General features: G+C 43.7%; 1 protein-coding gene across 1 annotated transcript; it reads left to right on the top strand.

Annotated features, from left to right (window-relative positions):
• The first annotated feature begins 14576 nt into the window (after positions 1-14576).
• Positions 14577-15604, top strand: LOC109778514 (uncharacterized). The gene has a single exon (XM_020337078.4). It carries the CDS (start codon positions 14735-14737, stop codon positions 15455-15457), a length of 723 nt encoding a protein of 240 aa, XP_020192667.1. The 5' UTR covers positions 14577-14734; the 3' UTR covers positions 15458-15604.
• The last annotated feature ends 575 nt before the right edge of the window (positions 15605-16179 follow it).

Here is a 16179-nt window from a genome sequence, read left to right as displayed (position 1 = left end):
TCGCCTATATATATTCATATACCCCGAAAACATCCAGGAGCACCACGAAACCCTATTTCCACCCCGCAACCTTCTGTACCCGTGAGATTCCATCTTGGGGCCTTTTTCGGCGCTCCGACGGAGGGGGAATCGATCACGGAGGGCTTCTACATCAACACCATAGCCTCTCTGACGATGTGCGAGTAGTTTACCACAGACCTTCGGGTTCATAGTTATTAGCTAGATGGCTTCTTCTCTCTCTTTGGATCTCAATACAAAGTTCTCCTCGATTCTCTTGGAGATCTATTCGATGTAATTCTTTTTGCGGTGTGTTTGTCGAGATCCGATGAATTGTGGGTTTATGATCAAGATTATCTATGAACAATATTTGAATCTCCTCTGAATTCTTTTATGTATGATTTGATATCTTTGCAAGTCTCTTCGAATTATCAGTTTGGTTTGGCCTACTAGATTGATCTTTCTTGCAATGGGAGAAGTGATTAGCTTTGGGTTCAATCTTGCGTTGCTCGATCCCAGTGACAGAAAGGGAAACGACATGTATTGTATTGTTGCCATCGAGGATAAAAAGATGGGGTTTATATCATATTGCTTGAGTTTATCCCTCTACATCATGTCATCTTGCCTGATGCGTAACTCTGTTCTTATGAACTTAATACTCTAGATGCATGCTGGATAGCGGTCGATGTGTGGAGTAATAGTAGTAGATGCAGAATTGTTTCGGTCTACTTGTCGCGGACGTGATGCCTATATACATGATCATGCCTAGATATTCTCATAACTATGCACTTTTCTATCAAATGCTCGACAGTAATTTGTTCACCCACCGTAGAATATGCTATCTTGAGAGAAGCCACTAGTGAAACCTATGGCCCCCGGGTCTATTTTCCATTATATAAGTTTCCGATCTATTTTATTTTGCAATCTTTACTTTCCATTCTATATCATAAAAATAGCAAAAATATTTATCTTATTATATCTTTCAGATCTCACTTTTGCAAGTGGCCATGAAGGGATTGACAACCCCTTTATCGCGTTGGTTGCCAGGTTCTTATTTGTTTGTGCAGGTACGAGGGATTTGCGTGTAGCCTCCTACTGGATTGATACCTTGGTTCTCAAAAACTGAGGGAAATACTTATGCTACTTGGCTGCATCACCCTTTCCTCTTCAAGGGAAAACCAATGCATGCTCAAGAGGTAGCAAGCATCTTTTAAATTTTCTCCCTCCCTTTGCTTAAAATTAAGAACTTCATTTTCGGGAGTACTAACAATGATAGAAGGACTGGCCATGATGGTGAAACAAACGATCTAACACACGGTCACACAAGAAGCAAGCAAAAAGAAACGAACGGAAAAAGGGTGAATAAAACAGCAAAGGTGAAGTGGGGGAGAAGAAAACGAGAGGCAAATGGCAAATAATGTAATGCGAGGGAGAAGAGTTTGTGATGGGTACTTGGTATGTCTTGACTTGTGCGTAGATCTCCCCGACAACGGCGCCAGAAATCCTTCTTGCCACCTCTTGAGCATGCGTTGGTTTTTCCCTTGAAGAGAAAAGGGTGATGCAGCAAAGTAGCGTAAGTATTTCCCTCGGTTTTTGGGAACCAAGGTATCAATCCAGTAGGAGACTACACGCAAATCGCCTAGTACCTACACAAACAATCAAGAACCTTGCAACCACTACGATAAAGGGGTTGTCAATCCCTTCACGGCCACTTGCAAAAGTGAGATCTGATAGAGATAATAAGATAAATATTTTTGGTATTTTTGTTGTGTAGATTGGAAAGTAAAGATTGCAAAATAAAATAAATAGTAAACTAAAATTGTAGACCGGAAACTTATATGATGGAAAATAGACCCGGGGGCCATAGGTTTCACTAATGGCTTCTATCATGATAGCAAATTCTACGGTGGGTGAAGAAATTACTGCCGAGCAATTGATAGAAAAGCGCATAGTTATGAGAATATCTAGGCATGATCATGAACATAGGCATCACGTCCGCGTCAAGTAGACCGAAACGATTCTGCATCTACTACTATTACTCCACACATCGACCGCTATCCAGCATGCATCTAGAGTATTAAGTTCATAAGAACAAAGTAACGCATTAGGCAAGATGACATGATGTAGAGGGATAAACTCAAGCAATATGATATAAACCCCATCTTTTTATCCTCGATGGCAACAATACAACACATGCCTTGCTGCCCCTGCTGTCACTGGGAAAGGACACCGCAAGATTGAACCCAAAGATAAGCACTTCTCCCATTGCAAGAAAGATCAATCTAGTAGGCCAAACTAAACCGATAATTCGAAGAGACTTGCAAAGATATCAAATCAAGCATATAAGAATTCAGAGAAGAATCAAATATTGTTCATAGATAATCTTGATCATAAACCCACAATTCATCGGATCTCGACAAACACACCGCAAAAAGTTATTACATCAAATAGATCTCCAAGAAGATCGAGGAGAACTTTGTTTAGATCCAGAAAGAGAGAAGAAGCCATCTAGCTAATAAAAATGGACCCGAAGGTCTGTGGTAAACTACTCACACATCATCGGAGAGGCTATGGTGTTTATGTAGAAGCCCTCCGTGATCGATTCCCCCTCCGGCGGAGCGCCGGAAAAGGCCCCAAGATGGGATCTCACAGGTACAGAAGGTTGCGGCGGCGGAAAATAGGTTGCGTGGCTCCCCTGGATGTTTTCAGGGTATAAGAGTATATATAGGCGAAAGAAGTAGGTCTGTGGAGCTGCGAGGGGCCCACAAGGGTGGGGGGCGCGCCTCCCTGTCTCGTGGCTTCCTCGCTGCTTCCTTGACTTCCACTCCAAGTCTCCTGGATTGCGTTTGTTCCAAAAATGATCCTCGCGAAGGTTTCATTCCGTTTGGATTCCGTTTGATATTCCTTTTCTGCGAAACACTAAAATAGGCAAAAAAACAGCAATTTGCACTGGGCCTTCGGTTAATAGGTTAGTCCAAAAAATAATATAAAAGTGCATAATAAATCCCATTAAACATCCAAAACAGATAATATAATAGCATGGAACAATGAAAAATTATAGATACGTTGGAGACGTATCAATGACTGAGACACGTCTCCGGTCAGTAACCAATAGCGGAACCTGGATGTTCATATTGGCTCCCAAATATTCTATGAAGATCTTTATCGGTCAAACCGCATAACAACATACGTTGTTCCCTTTGTCATCGGTATGTTACTTGCCCGAGATTTGATCGTCGGTATCTCAATACCTAGTTCAATCTCGTTACCGGCAAGTCTCTTTACTCGTTCCGTAATGCATCATCCCGCAACTAACTCATTAGTTACATTGCTTGCAAGGCTTATAGTGATGTGCATTACCGAGAGGGCCCAGAGATACCTCTCCAACAATCGGAGTGACAAATCCTAATCTCGATCTATGCCAACTCAACAAACACCATTGGAGACACCTGTAGAGCACCTTTATAATCACCCAGTTACGTTGTGACATTTGGTAGCACACAAAGTGTTCCTCCGGTATTCAGGAGTTGCATAATCTCATAGTCGTAGGAACATGTATAAGTCATGAAGAATAGCAACATACTAAACGATCAAGTGCTAAGCTAACGGAATGGGTTAAGTCAAGCACATCATTCTCTAATGATGTGATCCTGTTAATCAAATGACAACTCATGTCTATGGCTAGGAAACTTAACCATCTTTGATTCAACGAGCTAGTCAAGTAGAGGCATACTAGTGACACTCTGTTTGTCTATGTATTCACACATGTACTAAGTTTCCAGTTAATACAATTCTAGCATGAATAATAAACATTTATCATGATATAAGGAAATATAAATAACAACTTTATTATTGCCTCTAGGGCATATTTCCTTCAGTCTCCCACTTGCACTAGAGTCAATAATCTAGATTACACAGTAATGATTCTAACACCCATGGAGTCTTGGTGCTGATCATGTTTTGCTCGTGAGAGAGGCTTAGTCAACGAGTCTGCAACATTCAGATCCGTATGTATCTTGCAAATCTCTATGTCTCCCTCCTTGACTTGATTGCGGATGGAATTGAAGCTCTCCTGATGTGCTTGGTTCTCTTGTGAAATCTGGATTCCTTTGCCAAGGCAATTGCACGAGTATTGTCACGAAAGATTTTCATTGGACCCGATGCACTAGGTACGACACCTAGATCGGATATGAACTCCTTCATCCAAACTCCTTAATTTGCTGCTTCCGAAGCAGCTATGTACTCCGCTTCACACGTAGATCCCGCCACGGCGCTTTGCTTAGAACTGCACCAATTGACAGCTCCACAGTTTAATATAAATACGTACCCGGTTTGTGACTTAGAGTCATCTGGATCAGTGTCAAAGCTTGCATCGACGTAACTATTTACGACGAGCTCTTTGTCACCTCCATAAACGAGAAACGTATCCTTAGTCCTTTTCAGGTATTTCAGGATGTTCTTGATCGCTGTCCAGTGATCCGTTCCTGGATTACTTTGGTACCTCCCTGCTAAACTAATAGCAAGGCACACATCAGGTCTAGTACACAGCATTGCATACATGATAGAGCCTATGGCTGAAGCATAGGGAACAACTTTCATTTTCTCTCTATCTTCTGCAGTGGTCGGGCATTGAGTCTGACTCAACTTCACACCTTGTAATACAGGCAAGAACCATTTCTTTGCTTGATCCATTTTGAACTTCTTCAAAACTTTATCAAGGTATGTGCTTTGTGAAAGTCCAATTAAGCGTCTCGATCCATCTCTATAGATCTTGATGCCCAATATATAAGCAGCTTCACCCAGGTCTTTCATTGAAAAACTCTTGTTCAAGTATCCTTTTATGCTATCCAGAAATTCTATATCATTTCCAATCAATAATATGTCATCCAGATATAATATTAGAAATGCTACAGAGCTCCCACTCACTTTCTTGTAAATATAGGCTTCTTGAAAAGTCTGTATAAAACCATATGCTTTGATCACACTATCAAAACGTTTATTCCAACTCCGAGATGCTTGCACCAGTACATAAATGGATCACTGGAGCTTGCACACTTTGTTAGCATCCTTTGGATCGACAAAACCTTCGGGTTGCATCATATACAACTCTTCTTCTAGAAATCCATTCAGGAAAGCAGTCTTTACATCCATTTGCCAAAATTCATAATCATAAAATGCAACAATTGCTAACATGATTCGGACGGACTTAAGCATCGCTACGGGTGAGAAGGTCTCATCGTAGTCAACTCCTTGAACTTGTCGAAAACCTTTTGTAACAAGTCGAGCTTTGTAGACAGTAACATTATCGTCAGCGTCAGTCTTCTTCTTGAAGATCCATTTATTCTCGATGGCTTGCCGATCATCGGGCAAGTCAACCAATGTCCATAGTTTGTTCTCATACATGGATCCCATCTCAGATTTCATGGCCTCAAGCCACTTTGCGGAATCTAGGCTCATCATCGCTTCCTCATAGTTCGTAGGTTCGTCATGGTCAAGTAACATGACCTCCAGAACAGGATTACCATACCACTCTGGTGCGGATCTTACTCTGGTTGACCTACGAGGTTCGGTAGTAACTTGATCTGAAGTTACATGATCATCATCATTAGCTTCCTCACTAATTGGTGTAGGAGTCACAAGAACAGACTTCTGTGATGAACTACTTTCCAGTAAGGGAGCAGGTACAGTTACCTCATCAAGTTCTACTTTCCTCCCACTCACTTCTTTCGAGAGAAACTCCTTCTCTAGAAAGGATACATTCTTAGCAATTGAATGTCTTGCCTTCGGATATGTGATAGAAGGTGTACCCAACTGTCTCCTTTGGGTATCCCATGAAGACACATTTCTCCGATTTGGGTTCGAGCTTATCAGGTTGAAGTTTTTTCACATAAGCATTGCAGCCCCAAACTTTAAGAAACGACAACTTGGGTTTCTTGCCAAACCACAGTTCATAAGGTGTCTTCTCAACAGATTTAGATGGTGCCCTATTTAAAGTGAATGCAGCCGTCTCTAAAGCATAACCCCAAAACGATGGCGGTAAATCAGTAAGAGACATCATAGATCGCACCATATCTAGTAAAGTACGATTACGACGTTCGGACACACCATTACGCTGTGGTGTTCCGGGTGGCGTGAGTTGCGAAACTATTCCGCATTGTTTCAAATGAAGACCAAACTCGTAACTCAAATATTCTCCTCCATGATTAGATCGTAGAAACTTTATTTTCTTGTTACGATGATTTTCCACTTCACTCTGAAATTCTTTGAACTTTTCAAATGTTTCAGACTTATGCTTCATCAAGTAGATATACCCATATCTACTCAAATCATCTGTGAAGGTGAGAAAATAACAATACCCGCTACGAGCCTCAACATTCATCGGACCACATACATCAGTATGTATGATTTCCAACAAATCTGTTTCTCGCTCCATTGTTCTAGAGAACAGCGTTTTAGTCATCTTGCCCATGAGGCATGGTTCGCAAGTACCAAGTGATTCATAATCAAGTGATTCCAAAAATCCATCAGAATGGATTTTCTTTATGCGCTTTACACCAATATGACCTAAACGGCAGTGCCACAAATATGTTGCACTATCATTATCAACTCTGCATCTTTTGGCTTCAATATTATGAATATGTGTGTCACTACTATCGAGATTCAACAAAAATAGACCACTCTTCAAGGGTGCATGACCATAAAAGATATTACTCATATAAATAGAACAACCATTATTCTCTTATTTAAATGAATAACCATCTCGCATCAAACAAGATCCAGATATAATGTTCATGCTTAACGCTGGCACAAAATAACAATTATTCAGGTCTAAAACTAATCCCGAAGGTAGATGTAGAGGTAGCGTGCCGACTGCGATCACATCGACTTTGGAACCATTTCCCACGCGCATTGTCATCTCATCCTTAGCCAATCTTTGCTTAATCCGTAGTCCCTGTTTCGAGTTGCAAATATTAGCAACAGAACCAGTATCAAATACCCAGGCACTACTGCGAGCATTAGTAAGGTACACATCAATAACATGTATATCACATATACCTTTGTTCACCTTGCCATCCTTCTTATCCGCCAAATACTTGGGGTAGTTCCGCTTCCAGTGACCAGCCCCTCTGCAGTAGAAGCACTTAGTCTCAGGCTTAGGTCCAGACTCGGGCTTCTTCACTTGAGCAGCAACTTGCTTGCCGTTCTTCTTGAAGTTCCCCTTCTTCCCTTTACCCTTTTTCTTGAAACTGGTGGTGTTATTTACCATCAACACTTGATGCTCTTTCTTGATTTCTACCTCCGCAGCCTTTAGCATTGCGAAGAGCTCAGGAATTGTCTTATCCATCCCTTGCATATTATAGTTCATCACGAAGCTCATGTAGCTTGCTGGAAGTGATTGAAGAATTCTGTCAATGACACTATCATCAGGAAGATTAACTCCCATTTGAATCAAGTGATTGTTATACCGAGAAATTTTGAGTATATGTTCACTGACAGATCTATTCTCCTCCATTTTGCAGCTGTAGAACTTATTGGAGACTTCATATCTCTCAATTCGGGCATTTGCTTGAAATATTAACTTCAACTCCTGGAACATCTTATATGCTCCATGACGTTCAAAACGTCGTTGAAGTCCCGGTTCTAAGCCGTAAATCATGGCACACTAAACTAACGAGTAGTCATCAGCTTTGCTCTGCCAGACGTTCATAACATCTGGCGTTGCTCCTGCAGCGGGTTTGGCACCTAGTGGTGCTTCCAGGACGTAATTCTTCTGTGCAGCAATGAGGATAATCCTCAAGTTACGGACCCAGTCTGTATAGTTGCTACCATCATCTTTCAACTTAGCTTTCTCTAGGAACGCATTAAAATTAAACGGAACAACAGCATGGGCCATCTATCTACAACAACATAGACATGCAAAATACTATCAGGTACTAAATTCATGATAAATTAAAGTTCAATTAATAAAATTACTTAAGAACTACCACTTAGATAGACATCCCTCTAATCATCTAAGTGATCACGTGATCCAAATCAACTAAACCATGTCCGATCATCACGTGAGATGGAGTAGTTTTCAATGGTGAACATCACTATGTTGATCATATCTACTATATGATTCACACTCGACCTTTCGGTCTCAGTGTTCCGAGGCCATATCTGCATATGCTAGGCTCGTCAAGTTTAACCCGAGTATTATGCGTGTGCAAAACTGGCTTGCACCCTTTGTATGTGAACGTAGAGCTTATCACACCCGATCATCACATGGTGTCTTGGCACGACGAACTTTCGTAACGGTGCATACTCAGGGAGAACACTTGTACCTTGAAATTTAGTGAGAGATCATCTTATAATGCTACCGCCGAACTAAGCAGAATAAGATGCATAAAGGATAAACATCACATGCAATCAATATAAGTGATATGATATATGGCCATCATCATCTTGTGCCTTTGATCTCCATCTCCAAAGCACCGTCATGATCACCATCGTCACCGGCGCGACACCTTGATCTCCATCGTAGCATCATTGTCGTCTCACCAACTATTGCTTCTACGACTATCGCTACCGCTTAGTGATAAAGTAAAGCAATTACATGGCGATTGCATTTCATACAATAAAGCGACAACCATATGGCTCCTGCCAGTTGCCGATAACTCTGTTACAAAAATGATCATCTCATACAATAAAATTTAGCATCATACCTTGACCATATCACATCACAACATGCCCTGCAAAAACAAGTTAGACGTCCTCTACTTTGTTGTTGCAAGTTTTACGTGGCTGCTACGGGCTGAGCAAGAACTGTTCTTACCTACGCATCAAAACCACAACGATTTTTCGTCAAGTATGTGCTGTTTTAACCTTCAACAAGGACCAGGCGTAGCCACACTCGATTCAACTAAAGTTGGAGAAACTGACACCCGCCAGCCACCTGTGTGCGAAGCACGTCGGTAGAACCAGTCTCACGTAAGCGTACGCGTAATGTCGGTCCGGGCCGCTTCATCCAACAATACCGCCGAATCAAAGTATGACATGCTGGTAAGCAGTATGACTATTATCGCCCACAACTCACTTGTGTTCTACTCGTGCATATAACATCTACGCATAAACCTGGCTCTGATACCACTGTTGGGGAACACAGTAATTTCAAAAAAATCCTACGCACACGCAAGATCATGGTGATGCATAGCAACGAGAGGGGAGAGTGTAGTCCACGTACCCTCGTAGACCATAAGCGGAAGTGTTATGACAACGCGGTTAATGTAGTCATACGTCTTCACGATCTGACCGATCCTAGTACCGAAAGTACGGCACCTCCGCGATCTACACACGTTCGGCTCGGTGACGTCCCACGAACTCTCGATCCAGCTGAGTGTCGAGGGAGAGCTTTGTCAGCACGACGGCGTGATGATGGTGATGATGAAGCTACCGGCGCAGGGCTTCGCCTAAGCACTGCAACGATATGACCGAGGTGGATTATGGTGGAGGGGGACACCGCACACGGCTAAGAGATCAATGATCAACTTGTGTGTCTATGGGGTGCCCCCTCCCCCGTATATAAAGGAGTGGAGGAGGGGAGAGGGTCGGCCTCCTAGGCGCGCCCAAGGGGGGAGTCCTACTCCCGGTGGGAGTAGGATTCCCCTTTCCCTAGTTGGAGTAGGAGAGGGAAGGAAGGAGGAGAAGGAGAGAAGGAAAGGGGGGGCGCCCCCCCCCCCCAATTCGGATTGGGCTTGGGGGGCGCTCCCCCACCTTGGCCGCCTCCTCCTCCTTTCCACTATGGCCCATTAAGGCCCATTGACTCCCCGGCGGGTTCCGGTAACCCCCCGGTACTCCGGTATATGCCCGAACTCTCTCGAAACCTTTCTGATGTCCAAACATAGTCATCCAATATATCGATCTTTATGTCTCGACCATTTCGAGACTCCTCGTCATGTCCGTGATCATATCCGGAACTCCGAACTACCTTCAGTACATCAAAACACATAAACTCATAATACCGATTGTCACCGAACGTTAAGCGTGCGGACCCTACGGGTTCGAGAACTATGTAGACATGACCGAGACACGTCTCCGGTCAATAACCAATAGTGGAACCTGGATGTTCATATTGGCTCCCACATATTCTATGAAGATCTTTATCGGTCAAACCGCATAACAACATACGTTGTTCCCTTTGTCATCAGTATGTTACTTGCCCCAGATTTGATCGTCGGTATCTCAATACCTAGTTCAATCTCGTTACCGGCAAGTCCCTTTACTCGTTCCGTAATGCATCATCCCGCAACTAACTCATTAGTTACATTGCTTGCAAGGCTTATAGTGATGTGCATTACCAAGAGGGCCCAAAGATACCTCTTCGACAATCGGAGTGACAAATCCTTATCTCAATCTATGCCAACTCAACAAACACCATCGAAGACACCTGTAGAGCACCTTTATAATCACCCAGTTACGTTGTGACGTTTGGTAGCATACAAAGTGTTCCTCCGGTATTTGGGAGTTGCATAATCTCATAGTCATAGGAACATGTATAAGTCATGAAGAAAGCAATAGCAGCATACTAAACGATCAAGTGCTAAGCCAACGGAATGGGTCAAGTCAATCACATCATTCTCTAATGATGTGATCCCGTTAATCAAATGACAACTCATGTCTATGGCTAGGAAACTTAACCATCTTTGATTCAACGAGTTAGTCAAGTAGAGGCATACTAGTGACACTCTGTTTGTCTATGTATTCACACATGTACTAAGTTTCCGGTTAATACAATTCTAGCATGAATAATAAACATTTATTATGATATAAGGAAATATAAATACCAACTTTATTATTGCCTCTAGGGCATATTTCCTTCATTTCGGTCTACGAGGGTAAGTAGACACACTCTCCCTTCTCGTTGCTATGCTTCTCCTAGATAGATCTTGGGTGTTCATAGGGATTTTTTTTATTTCATGCATGCTTCGTTCCCCATTAGTGGCATTATGAGCTAGGTCTATGCATAGATGTATATGCACGAGTAAAACAAAAAGAGTTGTGGGCGTTGATGCTCAAATTGCTTACCTCTCTTGTCTTATTTGGATTCGGCGGTACTGTGGGATGAAGCGGCCAGGACCAACCTTACTTGTCCACGCAGAAGAGACCGGTTCCACCGACTGACATGCAACTTGTTTTGCATAAGGTAGCTAGAGGTTATCTGTCTTTCCTACTTTAGTTGAATCTAATTTGACGAAGGCGGTCCTTGTAGAAGGTTAAAAGGCAACTTGATTATCACCGTTGTGGCTTTACGTAGGTAAGAACGGTTCTTGCTAATTGCCCATAACAGCCACGTAAAATTTACAACAACAAAGTAGAGGGCGTCTAACTTGTTTTTGCAAGGCATGTTGTGATGTGGTATGGCCAAAACGTGATGTGATATATGTTAATGTATGAGATGATCATGTTTTGTAATAGGTTCACGACTTGCATGTCGATGAGTATGGCAACCAGCAGAAGCCATGGGGTTGTCTTTAATTTATTATTTGTCATGTAATTGATTTACTTTATCGATATGCGGTAGCAATAGTTGTAGAAGCAATAGTTGGAGAGATGACCACGTAATGGCACGATGATGGAGATCATAATGATGGAGATCATGGTGTAATGCCGGTGAGGATGGAGATCATGCCGGTGCTTTGGAGATGGAGATCAAAGGCACGAGATGATAATGGCCATATCATGTCACATATTGATTGCATGTGATGTTTATCTTTTTATGCATCTTATGTTTCTTAGAACAACGGTAGCATTATAATTTGATCCCTTCACTTAATTTTAAGTAATTGTGTTCTCCATAAGTACGCACCGTTGTAAAAATTCGTCGTTTCGAAGCGCCTCGTGATGATCGGGTGTGAAATTGTGTTCTGACAGACGCAATAACCTCCCTAGGGGTCTAACTGCAATATAATTTGGTTTCTAGGGTGTTTGTGCAATTTTTAGGGACCATTTTGTAAGTACAGTTGTGACTGGTGGGCCTCATGTCTAACTTGACGGTCAACAAACAATGTTGACCATTTTATGCCATGTTAGAGCTTAAAGGTGGGCCCTTCAAAATTGGATTAAATCGCCCCGAATCGATCATTGGTGTTTACTAGCACATATGTCAGTGTGTTGCAGCGGGAGAACAAGATAGTCTATATTCAAGTTTAGTTTGAGTAGTATGTGAAAAAATACATTCGTTGTTCATGCAAAATTTAGTCAAAAATCAAAAAAATTAGAAGTTTCAAATTTATCAAAAGAGGACAGGCTAATATTATAATACTTCTATGCGTTGCAACAAGAGTAAATGTCATCCTGTGTGTCCTCCTCGTGTGGTATGGGTGCCAACAGGTCCAGGATGACTTTTGCCCTACGCACATGATTTAGCAGGCACCGTGCAATGGGAGCCGAGCTAATGGCAATCATGTCCTCGACGTGTCGTGGCTCCACCGATGTGCCATGCTCCTTTCTATCAAAGAAGATGCCGAATTTGCCAGAAGGAAACAAACACCTGACTCTTGAAATGACAAAACACCCTAAAAAATAAGGCAAGGGCAAGGAAATTGTACCTGTAGTGCGGATCTCTCTGAAAAGTAGTAGGAAGCGGCTCCCACTCATGACCGGAGGTAGCGTTGAGAGTGACTGTGCCTAGGTTAACGTAGCTGACTTCCTGTGTGCTCTCTATGCTCGCCATCATATGACCTTGGCGCCATAACCGACATCTCCTCGGTATAGTTCTCTCTTCATTTTCGGCCATAGCTCCCTCATGATGCACATGCAATAGGATTGTACTCCAGCGAGTAGATGCACATGCATAACAGTAAATTTCAGAAAATTAGAAAATAAAATGATATTTAGAGTCTCAATGTACTTTAATTTATATTTTCAAAGGGGAAATATTAACTATGTGGAATATGTAAATTTTTTTGGATCTTTAATGATCCATATAAGCCTACGAATTTTTTTAAAAGGCTTTTGAATAAAGTTTGGATGTTCAAACAGTCCAAAAGTTTTTTGAATTATAAAGAAAATAAAAATATTAATTATGTGTAATATGTAAATATATTTTTTGGATCTTTAATGGTCCATATAAGCCTACTGTAAATTTAGAAGGCTTTTAAATAAAGTTTGGATGTTCAAATAATCCAATATTTTTGAGATATAAAGAAAATGTGGAAAAAAGGAAACCTAGGCTTTTGTTCAGCGTAAGCCCTTACCCATGTATATACCAGCTACCAGCGGCGGAACCTGATTGGACCAAAAGCTAAAAAAATCATCTAGGCCCTCCTAAGTTTTCTTCCTTCACAAGTTGGTTCAAAGGGGGGGGGGGGGAGGGGGCACAGCCCCCAACAATACACCCCGCCGTTGTCAGCTAGTTCGTTAGACCCCATCCATGAAGGGATGTAGATGCATGGCCAACGGTGCCTCCTCTTTTCTTCCTCAGGCCGCTGCGTGGCATCACTGTGCCGCCCGCAACCATCTCTTATGGCGCTGCCTCTCAGGCATCAGCCTTCTTTCTATATTCCTTTCCATGGCCATGTATCCGCGCCCCTCAGCTATTGTCCGCCCATGCGTTGCACCGTATAAGCGACGAATTAATCCTTTGAAGTAATTCTGCCGCCAACTTGTATCCGAGCTCCTTCACTGTTTGTCTGTGCATGTGCTCAGCCGTCAGCCTTCCATCCGTTGTCTCGTATCCGTGGGGCATCGCTCGTATCCACACTTCTCTGTTTTGTTGTCCGTTCATGTGCTCAGTCGCCCGTCTATTAACGTCCATGGCTCCTCTACCGTTGTCCCGTATGTGTGCTTAGCCGTCAACCATCCATAGTATGTTCCTTTCCGTTCTTGGTGAGCTTCTCTTTCTTTCCTTTCTCTGCCACCTCACCGCCGGTTGATTCTAGAAGTCGCATGTATATAAGTCGATGGATTTGGTCTAGAAGAGCGATATGGGACTATTAATTAGAAAAGTTCCTCCAATTCAACGCGAGCATGAGGTACCTCAGTTGGTGGCAAGTTTAGTTGCTGGAGAGGAGATCGTGTGTTCGATCCTTCTTGTCTTTTTGAAGCCCGTGGCTTACGACCCATGAGAGCAATTCTCTGGCCCAGATGACGTATAAAGCTGGATTTCAAACAAGATATTTCGTACCAAAATTTGTACCACCTCAGATACTTTAAAAACACATAAAAAAACAAAATAAAGTAAAATATACGTAAATGGATTTAAAAAATTAGAGAAACACATCTTATTTTGTTAGTAGGTGGTATAGGTAGATTGAGAAAATTAGGAAGGACACTGATAGATTTTTGAGACATTAAAAAATACAGTGACAAATACATATTTGAACTTGAAATGTGGTGGTATTTTACAATTCACTCAAGCCGTGCTTGGTATGGATGTATTTGAATACGGGTGTAATTCATTTACAGGTGTAACTTATTGACCAAGAGCTATTTCTGGCCGGAAAGCAAAACAACGGGCGGAGGTCTGTAAGTTTTACAGGGGTATTTGAAATGGAAACGATAAACCAAACAGAGCCTCAGCCGAAACGAACCCACCTATGCTCACCTTGGTTGCACAGGCCGAGCCGAACCGCCAGCTCTTCCTGTGTCCGACTCGACCAACATCGGCGCAACCGAACCCGAACCCGCGAGCAAATACAGAACCCTAGCTTCAACTCTCATCACATCCCAAATTCCCAAACTCCCGCCGCCGCCGCCAATGATGATGGCTTCCGCCCCCGCGCCCAATCCCCGCCTCGGCCGCGAGGCCGTGGTCCGCGCGGTGGGCGCGCTCCTCCGGTGGCTCAAGCACCACCCCTCCCCGGCGCCGGAGCCCGTCTACCTCCTCGTCACCTTGAAGACTGCCCCCGTCCGCCGGTTCGAGCACTATCTCAGCCTCCCACTCTCCCCATTCCCCTCCATCTTCCTCGTCGCCGACCGCCTCCCGGACGACCTCCCCGACGACATCGAGACGCTGCCCTCCTCCGCGCTCCGCTCCCTCCCCCCCGTCGCGCGCCGCGGCCTGGTCCTCGTCGACAGCCGGCTCAAGATCCCCAGCAGCGGCAAGGGCGCCAAGGGCCGCGGCAGGGTCGTGCCCGTCGACCTCGCCGACCCTGCGTGGGCCGAGTCCGCGAGGGAGGCGGCGCGCCGCGTCGAGCTGCGCGTGGAGGCCGGCACGTGCCGCGCCGTGCGGGTGGGGCACGCGGCGATGGCGCCGGAAGAGGCGGTGGAGAACGTGGTGGCCGCGGTGGAGGCGGCCGCCGCGTGCGTGCCCAGGAAGTGGAGGAACGTGCGGGCGCTGCACCTGAAGGCACCCGAGTCGATCGCGCTGCCTCTCTACGCGGCGCCGGGCACCGGCGGCAATGACGATTCGAAGGACGCGAAGCGTCAGGCCGCTACTGCGGTGGAGCAGGGGAGGGTAAAGAGGGGAAGGAAAGAGTAGTGGCGTGCGTGGTGTGTATATGCATCGCATCGCATCGATGTCCAGTCTGATCCTTCAGCCTGATCTGTGATATGGCACTGCTCGTTCAGTCTGATCTGTGATCGTATATGAACAATTTCGATGAGTAATCAATTTTGATGATTAGTATATGCAGTGTGTTTTTATGTGTCCTTTCTCGATTTAAATGGGAATCTGGTTCTGGATGCAGTTGCCTGGAATAAATAGTTCGGGGATAGATGTTTTGGACTAAATGGTGCCTGCAATGCTTGGTGAGGCAGGCATTCATCAGGCAGTAGCCACCAGAGGCAAACATTGCACTGGTAGGTGTATTGAGCTACAGTTAGTGTCAGTTTTATGTTTATGTTCTCTCTCCTCAGTTAGTGTGTGTGTTTTATGTTTGCGTTACGCTTAAGTTGTCACCGTATATGTGAAATGTGGCAGCCTATTATTCCTAGCACTTATCTGTAGCCAAACTATCCTCCCTCGTGCTTCATTGGAAAATTTGATAACCTTATTTGTATCACTGCACCGAAGTCCTGATACCACTTGAGCTCTATGATGGCTTTTTAGTTATCCGTTGATTGATGGAACGTTTTGCAAATTCCTGTTATTACTGATTCTGCCTATGGTTCAACGTTGGTGCAAATTATCTTGTTCTACACTTTTAGTCCTGCTTCTCCCAGAATGTTCTGGCTACAACCTATGTTCTACTGACAATTATT

Source organism: Aegilops tauschii, chromosome 2, assembly GCF_002575655.3.
Source record: "Aegilops tauschii subsp. strangulata cultivar AL8/78 chromosome 2, Aet v6.0, whole genome shotgun sequence".
Taxonomy (NCBI): Eukaryota; Viridiplantae; Streptophyta; class Magnoliopsida; order Poales; family Poaceae; genus Aegilops; species Aegilops tauschii.
Note: the sequence above shows the minus strand (reverse complement) of the source record. Positions and strands in the feature narration are given on the sequence as shown.

Coding starts and splice junctions, on each gene's coding strand:
- LOC109778514 (XM_020337078.4), top strand. CDS start 14,735: ATGATGATGGCTTCCGCCCCCGCGCCCAATCCCCGCCTCGGCCGCGAG.